We start from the raw sequence: 16,678 nt of genomic DNA, 5'->3' as shown, positions 1-16,678 counted from the left end.
GGGTGAGGCAAGGTCTCACAGTGTTTTCACCTGAAACCTCAGGTGATCATTACAGACGCCTTTTTCACTCCTTGGCTCAAGTGACTAGGCTCATGATTAATAGTGGGCCAACAATCCTCTTAAGAGACAACCCCCACTAGGGTTTTTTTTTTTTTTTATTTAATTTGTATTTACATTTTTTTAATCATCTATAAGAAAATGTACATTGAAAAAAATGTGTGAATATTTTCATTTTTTAACTTATTAAATGCATCTAAGACTAAATCAGTCAGTGAATGTATTACAGCTCTGAGACTTCAGCCCTAGGATGTCAACATCATGATAGTGCTGCTTTGCTGGGACCTCAGCAGCTCATTAAGATCCACTTAGTGCTGACGTCACTAAGCTGCTTACTGCTGCAGGTGAATGGAGGAAGGAACTGAAAAAGATTTGTTTACACTGATGTAGGACTCAAGTCTAGCAGGCAACATCATGAGCACAGTTTTATTGTAGATAGTAAATTACCTGACTGATTACTGACAATCCGGATTTTGGATTTTGTGGGCTGCCATGGAGTGCAGTGGCAAGGTAACTGCTGCTTGATTCATACAGGATGAAGATTTTGTTTGTTGAAAAAATAAATAGGTCAGGAATACAATTAAAAGGCTCCAGTGTTTGATCCATTATGTGGCAGCACGTTTTCACAGCAGACACCATGTCATAGTGAGTGAAACAATAACTTCAGATATAAAAATGAGGATGTTTTAATGGTGTGTTGGACCTAAATTCAGCAGCACAGTCAGGACTTCTACTCCTTTTCTTACAGCTGTAAGCAGTGCTTCCATTTTCTTATTACACCGTGAGATAGTAGCAACAGAAGATAATTTTAGTCTTTGTCTTACAAATGTTTTGCATAAACACTGTTTTACAACAAGTGATTCAAAATGTATGTAAAATAATAAAGTTTGATCAGTCTTAAACTGTCAGTAAAGAAGTAAAATTGATGCATTAATATGTGGATTAGTAGTTTTTTAAGATGGTCTGCGTTTAAGTATTTAAGTACTTTTATACAGCATGCCATGCAATTTTGTGTAAAGTTGTGTTACACATCATAGGACCTGTGTACATTCGTACTATATATGCTGATGTATTTGACTGTACAGCAGAAGCAGCACTCCTGACATGACAGGGATTAGACTTTAATTTTATTACAGGCTTAGCTATAATAATAGTTAGCTTAAAAGCTATAGCCCTGCAAATGAAAGAGCAAGCACACAAATACATATAAACTATATAAAACAAACTTTATTATAATTACTATTATTATTAATTTCTTTCCTTCACCCTGTCACATACACAATGATACAATGCTTTCATCTACACTGATAACACTTTGAAAACGAAGTCAAGAAACACAGGATGTCATATTGTTAAATGGAAGGTAAAAGTATCAGCCTACAGATGGATGAGATCAGAGAAAACAAATCAAAGTGAAAAGAACAGGGCACCACTGAAGTCACTGGTTGGTGGGAGACATTACTGGCCTTCTGGTGGTCATTTTGTAGGACTATGGCAGCACTCACCCAGTTCCTGCTTGCAGAAAGAGGCAGATACCAGTACTGCTGATGGGTTTTTACCTTCTATGAACATGTCCAGCTCCCCTGTATACTCTTGAGTCTGTTCAGGGAGACACAGCAAACCTTGTTTGCCTTGTTTGTACCATCCTGGAGGAGGTGAACTGCCTGTTCAACCTCTGTGGGGTCCAGGTTTCCTCATGCTACCAGTGGTTGCACTGACCCTAGGCAAATGTAAAACTAATCAAAAATAGTCAGAGAATATGAAGAGGGACAGATGTATTCATATTTTGGGAGTTGTCTCAGTGCTGCCCCTCTAGTGCACCTGTTGTTAATTTCATTAACACCAAAGTAGCTGAACCTGATTAACCACCCCCTCTGCTACTTAACTAACCAGATCAATAGATATATTTACACATGCCAATTGATGCATCAGGGATTAATCCATCAACGATAAACATCCTGCATCCATCCATTCAAAGTTTACACAATATTTCAATTAGAACTACAGTGCAATTCTTCTGCATTTCTTCTTATAATGCAAAATAACCTCTTTGTTCACCTAAAAAGTCTTGAAGCCATGTCTGAGTGTGTCAGCATCTAACTGCAATACTTCAGTCCTCCATGAAACACTTCTGTCACTCTGATGTGCTCTCTGGGGTTTGATCAGCTCACTAAGTTTGTCCATTTTGTTAAATATACACCTCACATTCCTGATGATGCTTGCTGAAACAGCTCGATTGAAATCTCATTGTTTGCTATGAAGTTCCTCCAGGATTACGATCCTCATTCTGGGTACCACGACAGTCAGAGCAATCAGCTGTTGCTGATTTCTGTTTCCAAGAGAGTAAGGGAAAACGAGTAGCAGCCTGGTAAAACCTGACTTAACCAGTCAAGGTAGTGCAGGTTTTCTTCTAAATGGAAGATTGATGCTTTGATCCCTTGCTCCTGGGCAAGATACTGTACACCATGTTTCCACAATCCATCCATCAGTGAGTGTGTGAATCTTAGACAAAGCAAATGCATATATTGAAAATGCTGTGCTGATGCATGAACGAGTTTTGCAGCTAGAGAAATAAAGTGCTACATAACTACAAAATATCAAAAGAAAATGTAACTTTTGCATGAATCAAAATGATCGAGAGAAATGAATGTTATCAAGTGATAAAGTTATTAGAATAAAAAATAGCTTCAAGAGAGCTCCAAATTTGATCTTTTTACCCACACACAGTTTTAGGAGGGTTGTAACATGATTAAAACGGGATTTTTCCTCTTCCAACAGTAATTATCAATCTTCTCTTTCTGTCTTATAACAATAGGTGACGCCCCAGCTGATGATCACAGTAGGGACAGCTGTGATTGGCTCGCTTCAGTTTGGCTACAATACTGGCGTCATCAATGCTCCTCAAAATGTGAGAGTTTCATTGTCTGAATGAAGAATGTAAAGGAGGAAAAAATATACATATTTGAAAATGTGTGAGAACAAATGGAATTAGAATAGTGATACAGTAGTTAGTTTCACTGATGAAGATCAACTCTTTTTTTTTCAGTTAAGGTTTTGAAGCTGAATCCATGTGGTATATTTACTGTTTTCACATGTATTAATTTATGTGGTTTAAACATTCCCATCTCAAACAAACGCGTCAGTGTTAAATGCTGTTAACACATAGTGAAAAGCTCCGATGACTTAAAAGAACATTTTTATGAAATCACAATGCCAGTAGCACTCCACACGATGACTTCAACAGGGTTAGCAGTTGTCCTCTGAGACCCACCACCCTGCAAGTAGATAGCCAGTGATCACTCCAGCCTCTGCAACTCCGCTGCCTTTAAGCTGTGGCATATCATAGGCCCTGGCCTACACAGAGAGACAAAATAATACCTCCACTATATAATTCATAGCACAAAACCCATCCATCCCAAATATATCAGGTTTCATCACATTACATACCTGCACAGAGAGACAAAATAACACAGCAGTGTTTGTAGTGTGGGCTATAAGTAGACCAGTGTATCAGTGCAATCAATTACACCTGCCTAGTAGTCCAACCACATTACAGCCATTGGCTCACCAGAAATGTGACACACACACACACACACTCCCAACCCAGTGCAACTTCACACAATAATATGGAGATGAATTAAAACAGGCACATTAGTGTACCATGTTACACTCTGGGTCTCTCCTGAATGACTGAATTTCTCACCTTATCTCTAACGCTGATTGCAGAAAACTAATTTTTACTGTGTGTATCTGCAATCCGATTCTATCAGTCATTACCCAGAGCTTGATGCCATCAGTGAGAGTAGGGACATAGAGTGACCGGTAAATTGACAGCTTTACTCAGCGCTCTTCATCTCAACAGACCAGTAAAGCACTCAAATCTGCAGTGGTGTGGAATCTCATTACCTCCCCCCTTACATGTGACCAAGAACCAGAAATACTTAAACTTCTCCACATGAGCCAACAACTTCCCGATCCTGAGTGGGCATTCTACCCTTTTCCTGCTGAGAACCAGGGAGTCACATTTGGAGGTGCTGATTCTCTTTCCCACTGCTTCAAGCCACCACCTGGTTAAGGCAAGAGAACCATGTCATCTACAAAAAGCAGCCACAAGATCCTGTAGAAGGCGTCTACCAAAGTAGAAGCCTGCTGCCACTTGGCTCCACCTACAAATTCTACCCATAAAAATTCTGAACAAAGTGGTGACAAAGACTCACTGTAAACAAGTCAGACTGAATTCAATCTCAATCATATATCACCAAAACACAACAGTTGTCCCAAGGTGCTTCATATTGTAAGGTGAAGACCCTACAATAATACAGAGAAAACTGCAATGGTCAGTAAACCCACTTTGAGCAAGCACTTGGCAACAGTGGGAAGGAAAAACACTCTTTAACAGGAAGAATTCTACAACTGTGCAAGAGAGGCAGATAATAAATATAACTAAGGATTAAATGAAGAAGAAGAAGTATTCCTTCCATACCACTGATTTTACTGTACCACTGATCCTCGGTTGAAGTCCGCGGTGCCTATACTATACAGTGTGAGTAGAGCACCCCTCCTGAGTTACCTGACATTTAGCCAGAACTGCTTTAACCTCCTAGAACCCTGCGTCCACATATTTGGACATCACATTTTGGGTTATTTAGACCAAAATACTCAATTTTGCTCTACAATGGCCTGATATCCACTTGCGAGGACATTATACTGCCACTGTTCTATCGAAATTTTAAACGAATATCCTCATTTGTGGCTCTCATTTTTCTTAGAAACAAAAATCAGGTAAAAAAAATAATCTGGTAATTCTTTGTTTTTACATTCATCAGGTCCCAATCAGTATATGCCCAGATATCAAAAAGAAATTAAAAATGCATGCTGTGGAAGACTTTGGGTCTTAGGAGGTTAAGGCTGAAGAAAAATCATCTTTAAATTGTCACTGGGTCCCAGTGTTTGTGAGTTTCTTTGTATTTTGTTATTCATTTGTGTTCTTCATTTCAGCTTATCTAGCTAAATTCTGTCACACCTAGGTTACAGTTCATGGTTTATCAGGTTCCCCTTGTGGCTCACCCCTGTGTTTTAGTCTCCCTTATTGGTTAGTGTATCTAATCTGTCATGTCATGTCTGCGTCTTTTTATGGTTCCTGTTTTACTTTGAGGGGGTCTTGGGGTCCATGTTCATTGATTTAGTTTCACTTCCACTGTGGCATCATTAGGTTCATTCCTGTCAGCTGTTTTCCATGTGCCTCCATTTCCCCTAATAACCTTATGTGTGTGTTTAAGTCCTCTGTCTTCCCTTGTTCTGTGTCTGTGTTCTGCGTTACCTCCATCATGTCACAGTTCTCATAGTCATTATCTTGTTTCAGTCATAGTAAAAGTCATGGTTTTCCCAGTGTGTGTTTAGATTTTCCCTCATTTTGTTTGTTGTGTTTTATGTTTGTGAGTTTCAACCCCAAAATAAAGGCTCGCTTTTTGTTCAAGTTTAGTTTTGGCTCCTCGTCTGCGTCTGCACCTAGTCCTCCTCACACACTCCACACGGTCTGCCTTTGCAGGCCGTGACATGAATGTAGCTACATCCATGTGTATGAGGTATCATGTTCACCAAGTTAGAATGGTATCAGAAGGATAATGACTGACTGTATTACTCTTACATATGACCTGTTGATGAAAGTTCTGGAGAGAAAGTTAAAGACCACCCAAGTCATGAAGTCTGAAAGAGTTGGAAATATTAGACTCTGGAAATTAAATGACAACGCAGTGTATCCAATATTTGTCTTCGTATTTCACCCTGAGCGTAAAGTATTAAATCACCAAGGGTCACTAAGCAAAAGTTGGGATTAAAGTGCTGTTGTGTACATAAGAGCTGCTTCACTTTACTTTAATCTGTCTTTATGTGTCTTACAATAAGACTGTTACTGCGTACTGTTTTATGTTTTAGATCATTGAGAGCTTCTACAATGAGACATGGAGCAGCAGGTTTTCAGAGCCCATCCCTCAGACCACTCTAACAGCTCTGTGGTCTCTCTCTGTGGCCATCTTCTCTGTGGGAGGGATGTTTGGCTCCTTTTCTGTCGGTCTCTTTGTTAACCGCTTTGGCAGGTATGACTCTCTCCGTTGCTAACAAGATCTATATACATCCATATATTTTTTTTAAATTAAATTTAAAAATTTAATTTTTTTTAAAGTTTTCTTATTAAAGAGCATTTATGGTAAATTATTTTTTAAAGGAGGAACTCCATGCTCATGGCCAATGTGCTTGCATTCATTTCTGCAATATTTATGGGATTCTCCAAATTGGCTGCTTCCTTTGAGATGCTCGTTATTGGACGTTTAATTGTGGGTGTCTATTCTGGCCTGTCCACTGGTTTTGTGCCCATGTACATTGAGGAAATCTCACCCACATCTCTCCGGGGAGCATTAGGAACGCTGCATCAGCTTGGTGTAGTGATCGGCATTCTCATGGCACAGGTGAGAGCCTTACATTTTTAACCACAAATACTCCCACCATTTACCAGTTTGAGTAACAGTTGATTAATAATGCGTATAATCACTTTCATAAGTTCCTAGATAATGACATATTTTTTGTGATTTTTGCCTCTGTACACTCTGCACACCACCACAGGAGAGTCCAGTGTTACAGGGCTATACTCTGCTCACATTCAGCTAAATGCTGTAAAAATATTCATTATCCACGTGCATTGTTTCGCAGTGTAGACCGCAAAAGCCACCCAAGTGTTATTCAAGGCAAAGAAACTGTATTCGCTATGACCAAGAGAGTCACCTGATTTCAATCCAATAGATTGTGCTTTCCAGTTAATGAAGACAAAATGAAGGCACAGATGCCAACAAACAAGGCAGCTGCAGTGAAGGCCTGGCAACGCATTGACAACACTGCAGTTTCTACAGGATAAGACACAACTATACTGTAGATAATTTTAGTAACTTCCAGGTAAACAGTAGAACAGCACCACCAAGGTTGGAGATGGGACAATACTGGAAGAGTATATGGGAGAAGGACGCAACACATAGCAGCAATGCTCAGTGGCTAGTGGATCTAAGAGAAGACCACAGCCACCTCCCTGAACAGGGTCCAGTAACCATCACACTGGCAGACATCCAAGAAAGGATCTCCAATATGAAGAGTCAGACAGCACCAGGCCCCGACATAGTTCACGCCTACTGGCTGAAGAAGCTGACTGCACTCCACAAGCGTCTGGCTGCAGAAATGAACCAGCTGCTAGTGGATGAGAGACACCCAGAACGGCTAACCGAAGGCCGGACAGTCCTGATCCTCAAATACCCCGAGAAGAAACCAGTCCCATCCAATTACCAGCCAATAACCTGCCTCAGTACCACATGGGGGTTCTTGTCAGGCATCATAGTGGCTAAGCTGGATAGGCACATGGGTCAATACATTAGCAGGGCAGAGAAAGGAATTGGTAAGAATACCAGAGTCACAAAATACCAGCTACTGGTAGACAGAACAGTCAGCCAAGACTGCAAGACTGACCAACCTATGCACTGCCAGGATTGATTACAAGAAGCCCTATGACTCGATGCCCCATACCTGGATCCTGGAACTATACAAGATCAACAGGACCCTAAAAGCCTTCATCAGGAACTCAGTGGACAAGCAGAAGAAGACAGCCGTAGTGATAGACGTAGAGATACCAAATGACAGCAAGATTAAGAAGAAGGAACACAAGAAGCTTGAGAAGTACCAAGGGCTCAGAGAAGAGCTGGAGAAGATGTGGTCCCAGTGGTAATCAGAGCACTACATGCAGTCACTCCCGAGCTCGGCGAGTGGCTCCAGCAGATCCCAGGAACAACACTGGAGATCTCTATCCAGAAGAGCACAGACCCAAAAACAGCTAAGATACTGTGCAGGACCCTCAAGCTCCCCGGCCTCTCGTAGAGGACCCGAGTTTGAAGGATAGACCGCCCGCAGGGATGAGAGGGGAATTAAATTTTAAAAAAATATAGAAATGCTGACACTTCAAGCATTTGATGTCGTTACTAATTTACTGTTGTGTATATTCCAAGTCTGAAAGGGGCTTTCAAATAAGGAGTCTATTGTATACATTGTTTAGATTTTTGGGCTTGAATCCATCATGGGGAATGCATCCCTATGGCCCCTCCTACTGGGTTTTACTCTGCTACCATCTGTGCTGCAATGTGTCCTGTTGCCTCTCTGTCCTGAGAGCCCCCGATACCTCCTCCTCATCAACTGCAACGAGGAGAACAAAGCCCGCGGCGGTAAGATGAACACACTGTCATGAGAGACGACGAAAAAATCAAATGCAATCAAACAGGAACATTTGGGGATTATAGATTACAGTACAAAGAGGCAGGCATGTTCTCAAATGTCCTGACTCCCAATGTCTAAAACTAAAAATTGCTATTCATTAGAATAAACACAGAAGAATACACACATAGACACATTCACGTTCAGACACTCAAATACACAATAGAGACTCATTGTAAACAACACCTATATCTGAAGTTACACAAATAAATCTTCTTTTATCCACACAATTTCTGCCAAAACTATCTAATATACTGCTAGACAGTTGTAACATAACATCATAGAAATAACTACTGTCTTCCAGTCCTAATTAAACTACGGGGTACTGATGAAGTGAGTGAGGAAATGGAGGAGATGAAGGAGGAGAGCCAGCAGATGATGAAGGAAAAGAAGGTGACCATCCCTGAACTTTTCCGCTCCCCTGTGTACCGCCAGCCCATCTTTGTTGCCATCATGCTGCAGCTGTCACAGCAACTGTCTGGTATCAATGCTGTAAGTCAAATGAGCAAAAGAGAACTTGTGCATTCTATTGTAGTGAATGCCATCGAGTATAAAACAAAGGGTATAAGATAAAATGTTTTACATCTCTTAAGCTACATAGATTACAAATGACCTAAACAATAACTTTAACGACCATTAAGTAATGAGATCCTATTTAGTAACATGAACTACTGCGCTACTACTGTACTACTACTACTACTAAAATGATTAGTCATAACTCATGTTCTTGAAATCATTATTCATTAACAGTGCATTCGAGTTGAAGTGCAAGGTGTAGAGAATAAATTCATGCACAGAAAGATATAAAGTTCAAGTATCGCACCTGTGTCTTGTGTCTGTCATCTTCTGTAGGTGTTCTACTACTCAACTATGATCTTTGAGCGAGCAGGCGTGTCCCAGCCTGTCTATGCAACTATCGGCACAGGAGTGGTCAACACTGCATTCACAGTTGTTTCTGTAAGTTGCAAAAAGAACAAGTTGAAACAAAAAAATAAGCTCTATGTATATATACATATATAAATCCTATATATATCCTAGGAACAGCTAAAATACTGCACAAGCTCCCAGGCCTCTGGTAGAGGACCCAGGCCTTAAGGATAGACTGCCTATAGGGACGAGAGGGGAATTTTATATTCCAGAATGAGAGAATCTCGGTCGGAGGGTAGGCGGCTAACAGAGGTGTGCAACAGTATCATTAGAGACAGGTCCTGTATGAATAAGATACATAACTGTACATAACTGAGGATCTATAAACTGCCAAACAAAATACCAGAGGTCAAAAGAATAAATAGCCTGTCCTCCAAAGACCTATCCAGGGTACAGTCCCAGCTGCATGGGAACAATAGTACAAGAGCAGACCCATGAAGAGCTAATACTGAGCAATGTTGGAAAAACACACAGGAGGAAGGAATTCTCATGGAAGACCTAAACCAATACCAGATTTTGGTATACCGCAGTGTTCTTTTTAGCCTCCAGAGCTGTAAACTGGCTACATTTATTAAATGTATCATTTATACTAAGGAAGGCTGAGTACCTAAACATGTAACACACTGAGCAGGAAAGTGCAGCTAGCTAGTTGGTTATGAACTAAGCTAAGCTGACAAATCCCTAAAGTCACAGTGAAAGACAGAGGTGGGACCAAGTCATTGTTTTGCAAGTCTCAAGTAAGTCTCAAGTCTTTATCCTCAAGTCTCAAGTCAAGTCTCAAGTAATGTCAGGCAAGTCAGAGTCGAGTCTCAAGTCACTGGTGTAAAAGTCCGAGTAAAGTCACAAGTCTGAAATTTTGAATTTCAAGTCCTTTCGAGTCTTAAAAAAAACGAAAAAAAGCATGTTGCAGTTATATGCTAAATGTAAATATTAGACCATGTAATTTTTAAATCTGTGTTTTTCTCAACACATGACAAAATAGTGAACTTAGAAAATATACACAAATTGTGAAATTGCACCTCTTTAAAATGCAGCTCAATTAAACCTAGCTCCAAGAATAATTTTCACCGACAGTTCTGAGATAAGCTGCATGTTATTCTTGGATGCGGTTGTAGGACCGGCTTTAAAATCGCATGACAAAAATATCATACACATTAAAAAAAACTGCATCACCAACGTAGCCTGGAAAACATTTGCTAGTTAGATGAAGTCAGCTATCTCATCGTAGCATATTTATATGCATATTTATAATTATACGGTTCTTGGAGTGAGTGCATACACTCATGAAGTTTAGTAACTTCAGGTCACTGCAACAAGCCCAGGTACAGTTTACCGACGGATGGGTGCAGGACCTTGAAATGCACCGTGTAGAACGAAAGACCATCGTACGTATCATAAGTTTACCAGTCTCACAAATCGTCGTCATAAATACACATTCGTTAACCGTTTATTAATAGGACCTTTGAGCTCAACGGTAATTAATTAGTAGTGGAAATAATTTCTGGTACATCACAGAAATGTAGCAGTGACAATAATACTGTATGCTGTAATCGTACTGGGCAATTAGTGATACAAAACAACTGTTTTATCCTGTGAATAAAAGTATATGTTTTTGTCAATGTACCATAATAACAGAAGCGAAACGCAATATTGTGTCAGGACAATTCACTATTTATGCACAATAAACAAAGGAGCATAGCGCGACAATTTCTGTTCAGCGCCAGACTTGCTTGTAACCTATATCACCAATTATGTTATGAAAATGACGTCATTAACTACAACAGCAGACTGACCTTTGTGAAATGCTTGGAGCAGACTAACCTGTGAGCTGGAGTGTTCTGGGACGTTATATTTGGTCTTTGAATGGCTGCAATCCAGGCCATCCGTCGCCTCTTTGTTACTTCGGAAACATGGCTCGAACAATTTCTCTTCAACGACGTAATCCGATAACAACCGATCTCTTTACCCGTCGGCTTCCCGTGGCTGTCATGCGACCGGCTATTGCAGTTAATAATACAACAGCTTCTTGACCATTTTTGTGTTTCTTTTTATCGCTGTTACTGATTTCAATTGAAAGCCTGCGTGCGCTAGTACCTCTTGCCACGAGTTCCCAGAATCCTTTGCGGTTCTACCCGTGAATGACGTCACATTTTCAATCTCTATATAATATGCATGTTAAATTTTATATTTGGGGTAAAATATCAAGTCTTTTCAAGTAAACCGGTTCAAGTCCAATTCAAGTCCCAAGTCATTGGTGTAAAAGTCCAAGTCAAGTCACAAGTCTTAGAACATTTTTTCAAGTCAAGTCTAAAGTCATAAAATTAATGACTCGAGTCTGACTCGAGTCCAAGTCATGTGACTCGAGTCCACACCTCTGGTGAATGAATACTGTGAATATTAGATAGATTCAACAGAGAGTGTACTTTGAATAAGGCACATGAAGATTAAACTATAATAATAACAATAATAATAAAAATACATGTTATTTAAAGGCGCCATCCTCCTGCAAGTCCACCACCCGCAGGAGGCACCATAGGGGTCGTGTGCATTGTATGGTGGGCGGCGGCCAGGAGTGGAGGCCCTGGTGGACTGATCCAAGACTGGCATTTGGGACATGGAATGTCACCTCTCTGGTGGGGAAGGAGCCTGAGTTAGTCCGTGAGGTTGAAAGTTCCTGGCTAGATATAGTCAGGCTCACCTCAACGCATGGCTTGGGCTCTGGAACCAGTCCCCTGGTATTTTAATATCTCCTTGGCTTACTGCCTGTATGTTGGGGTTCCTCCCGGTGGATAAGAGGGTTTGTTCCCTGCACCTTTGGGTCGGGGAACAGGTCCTGACTGTCATCTGCGCTTATGCGCTGAGTGGCAGCTCAGAGTACCCAGCCTTTTTAGAGTCCCTGGGTGGGGTGCTGGAAGATGCTCCGCCTGTTGTCCTAATGGGGGACTTCAATGCTCACATGGGTAACGCCAGCGAGAACTGGAGGGGCGTGATCTGAACCCAGGTGATGTTTTGTTATTGCACTTCTGTGCAAACCACAGTTTGGCCATAACGAACACCATGTTCGAACATAAGAGTGTCCAAAGTGCACGTGGCACCAGGACGCTCTAGGCTGCAGGTTGATGATCGATTCTGTAATCATATCACCAGAGCTGCGGCCATATGTTCTCGACACTCGGGTAAAGAGAGGGGCTGATCTGTCAACTGAACACCACCTGGTGGTGAGTTGGATTAGACGACGGGGGAGAACACTGGACAGACCCGGTGCACCTAAACGTATAGTGAGGGTGTGCTGTGAACGCCTAGCAGGCTGTGCTAACTGTGCTGTGGCCGCAAGGTGGTTGGTGCCTGTCGTTGTAACCCCTGAACCAAATGGTGGACACCAGAGGTGAAGGGAGCCACGAGGCTGAAGAAGGAGTCCTATCGGGCTTGGCTAGCCCAATAGGACAAGTGGAATGTGGCTCCGGCAGTGGCTGAAGAAAATACTCAGATGTGGGAGGAGTTCGAAGAGGCCATGGAAAAAGACTTTCAGACGGCCTCGAAGAGATCCTGGCAAACCGTCAGGCGACTCAGGAGGCTGTATGCGGTACTGCGTATAGTGCTGGTGGAGCGCTACTGACTTCGACTGCGAAAATTGTTGGGCGGTGGAAGGAATACTTCGAGGACCTCCTCAATCCCACTGACATGTCTTACGAGGAGGAAGCAGAGTCTGGGGATGAGGGGGATGACCTGCCAATTTTGGGGGGTGAGGTCACTGAGGCAGTTAAACAACTCCTTAGTGGCAGAGCCCCTGGTGTGCATGAGGTCCGCCCTGAGTTCCTGAAGGCTCTGAATGTTGTAGGGCTGTCCTGGCTGACACACCCCTGCAATGTTGTGTAGAGGTCAGGGGCAGTACCCCTGGACTGCAGACCGGGGTGGTGGTCCCCACTTTTAAGAAGGGAAGAAGGGAACTGGAGATCAACAGATGGATTGGTGCTGCGGCTGCAGTGATGCAGATGCTGTACCGGTCTGTTGTGGTGAAGAGAGAGCTGAGCGTAAAAGTGAAGCTCTCAATTTACCGGTCGATCTACGCCCCTACCCTCACCTATGGTCAGGAGTTGTGGGTAGTGACCGAAAGAATGATATCGCGGATACAAGCAGCGGAAATGAGCTTATTCTGAAGGGTGGCTGACTTCTCCCTTAGGGATAGGGTGAGATGTTCAGTCACCAGAGAGGGGCTCAGAGTAGAGCCGCTGCTCCTCCACACTGAAAGAAGCCAGTTGAGGTGGTTCAGGCATCTGACAAGGATGCCTCCTGGGCAATGTTCCCTCTAATTTAACTAACTCCCTGAGCAGTCCCTTGGACGACTGTGAGCAACATTAGACGTGTGCACTGTGGACACGCCGCATCGAATCCATCCAAGTTACATGGTTTATTAAAATAATCAAGTTACAGCATTTACATTTATGTTAGACTACTTTTAATTAACTGCTTTAGCCCACTTACAATGAGAATTTAAAAAAAATCTTGTTCATGACCTGTGTAGTATGTTAACACTATTACAAGTAAAAATAACTTGAACTCCAATTTTGAAAACAAAACTTTCTTTCTTTCTTTCTTTCTTTCTTTCTTTCTTTTTTTATAAAGCTCTGACTTGTATTATGAGTCTGTGGTCTGGGAGAGAGTCCTGTAACTCTCTGTCTGCAAAATACAGTATATTCAATTCAATTCAATTTTATTTATATAGCGCCAAATCACAACAAAAGTCGCCTCAAGGTGCTTCATAGATACAGATATAATGAGCAATGCTGGGCAATTAATTATATTGTTACTTCTTCAAAAAAGTAACTGAGTTATGCAAACAAAGTTTTTTACAGCAGTTTACCTAAAAATGCAGCCAAGGCGTTTTTTAAAATAAACATTTTAAACTTTTTACAGAACAATCAGCTGTTCTGCATCAAATTTGATGCCACACAAATTATTTGTGCCACTCCAAAAATAATTTCTGTCCACTATGAGATAAAGGAGAACATCAAAAGCCTGATACCTGCAGGCCTGACAACAGGAGATGTATCACTCCTGTAACACCTGTAACATTCAGTAGTCGCCGTATTGTTCTGACACACACAACAAAACTATTTACTACACTACACACTAACTGCACAAGATTTGCCCTAAATGTCGCAAATCTCTCACATCTCAAAACACCGCAGTCACTCCTAAAACTTCCCCCTCCCTAAACAACTATGTGCCATGTTGCCATAACATTTTCTGATTGGTCGACATGGTACATTTTACGACCAATAGGAAAGGGTGGGGGTTTTTCTTGGATTTGGCTTTGAGCGTTTCTTCCCGCAGTAAATATAAAGAATGATAGTATTCAGGAAGAAAACCAAACATTGCATATATTTTTATCATAACTCTGGTTTTACGTGGCCTATCAACACAATTTAAAAACTGGTATAAAGTCCACACTTTTTCCGTCAATTGTTCCTGTCCTGCTCACATGTCCAATAGTTGTACACGTTGTCATTAACGTGGCTTCACTCCACATCAGCCACGCCACTTTGCTAGCTAAAGCACCGGTGTCGGCACATAAGGACGCTGTCATAGACGAAGTTGATTAGCTGCCTATATACGAATGTGAATCGCATAATTGGCTGGACTATGGGATAAGGTGACATCGTTGTAATCCCATACTGGAGCAGCCAGTCACTCACTGACTAACACTACAAAACAGAATTGTTAAAGTATTAATTTTAATTTCAATTCAGGTTAGATTTTCTGTGCGCAGAGACCGTGCCAGCAGTGCGCAATTATGCATGCGCGCAGCTTAGAGGGAACATTGCTCCTGGGCGCCACCTGGGTGCGGTGTTCCAGGCATGTCTCACCGGGACGGGACCCGGTGCACACCCAAGACACACTGGAGAGATTATATCTCTCGGCTGGCCAGGGAACACCTTAGTGCAGCAGTCCCCAACCTTTTTTGCGCCACGGACCGGTTTATGCCCGACAATATTTTCATGGACCGGCCTTTAAGGTGTCAACAAAATAAAACTAGTACCGGTACCGAAAAAAAAGAAAATGTATTCTTAACACACGTGAAAAGACCCAGGAAAACAGAGTAAATGATAAAAACGATAACAAAATAACGCTGAAAACCGATAAAAACCCTGAAAACTATACATTTCATACCTGAGCCTCAACTCTCGCGGCCCGGTACCAAACGACTCACGGACCGGTACCGGTCTGAGGCCCGGGGGTTGGGGACCGCTGCCTTAGTGTTCCGCCGGACAAGCTAGAGGAGGTGGCTGGGGTTGAGGGAGGTCTGGGCTTCTCTACTTAGGCTGCTGCCCCGCGACCAAGCCCCGGATAAGTGGAAGAAGATTAATGGATCGATGGATGGATTGATGGATGGATAATATGAAATAAGATGTTATCTAAAAGTTTCAATGAAATGGGCTACACAGATAAACAACACAAAACACCACTGTGCATTGCAACAGGAACAGGAAGTGACACTGTGTCGCAGAGAGAGCCAACACCAAGTGAAACTACCCAATGAATAAGAGAAAGGAAATCTGATTTTATTAAATGAAATATGGCATCACAGAAGTTCTGGCACAATCTTGTGCTTTTAATGTGTAACATTATAACATATAATGGAGTCATTATATGCTGGAGTCAGTGTCCGATGACCTCGAGTCACTGAGCGCAGCACAGGCATCACATGTCCTATCTGTGGTTTGGTGAATTAAGGTTTGCGTGAAGCCCAAGTCCACTTGTGGCTCTCGTGAACCCCCTTGGCATCTTACTAGAACGCTATATATTCCTCTCAGCAACACAGAATACTGGACTGAACGTAGCATCTCAAGCTGGTGCTGGTTCACCACCACCTGCTCTGCTGCATAGAGGCTAGCTCTGCTACCATCTTTGCCAGTTCCTGGACTGGCTGCGTGGGTTGTGGGTACATCATGTTGCACTGAGTTTTATGAGTTTTAAGTTTTATTCCATATATTTTGGGGGATTTTTTAAGTACTGTTGAACAGTAGATGATTATATTACTGTTTTTATGATGGTTTCCTTTGGGCATTTTAAATATTAAATTTTTTTTTAATGGATTACAGTTATGATCCATTGATATTACCTCCACTGTGAATACTGGTATTATGTTTGGTTTATGTTGTCATTTTGTAACATCTGTATGTCTTGTAGTTGTTTGTGGTGGAGCGTATGGGCAGGAGACCCCTTCACCTCATTGGTCTGATGGGAATGGCCGTGTCAGCAGTTTTTCTAACCGTGGCCATGGCATTGTTGGTAAGTGTTTGTGGTCACCATTACTGAAAGCAGGCTGTTTGAATAAAAGGGTAGGAGTGCTACAATGTTACTGTAGATCAGGGGTCCCCAATCCCAGTCC

The 16,678-nt window shown here is 41.9% G+C and overlaps 1 protein-coding gene across 1 annotated transcript in view; it reads left to right on the top strand.

Annotated features, from left to right (window-relative positions):
* Positions 1-272: 272 nt before the first annotated feature.
* The window catches only part of LOC102298698 (solute carrier family 2, facilitated glucose transporter member 1), a gene marked incomplete in the record, with an annotated part of 18,131 nt that continues 1,725 nt past the window's right edge, over positions 273-16,678 (top strand). The window contains 7 exon segments of the mRNA XM_014340227.2: positions 273-567; positions 2,873-2,965; positions 5,992-6,152; positions 6,281-6,521; positions 8,144-8,309; positions 8,663-8,850; positions 9,211-9,315. Of these exon segments, the coding sequence (XP_014195713.1) occupies positions 550-567; positions 2,873-2,965; positions 5,992-6,152; positions 6,281-6,521; positions 8,144-8,309; positions 8,663-8,850; positions 9,211-9,315 (972 nt within the window).

This window comes from Haplochromis burtoni, unplaced genomic scaffold, assembly GCF_018398535.1.
Source record: "Haplochromis burtoni strain Fernald_Lab_line unplaced genomic scaffold, NCSU_Asbu1 Contig_342, whole genome shotgun sequence".
Lineage (NCBI taxonomy): Eukaryota > Metazoa > Chordata > Actinopteri > Cichliformes > Cichlidae > Haplochromis > Haplochromis burtoni.
This window is presented reverse-complemented; position numbering and strand designations above follow the sequence as displayed.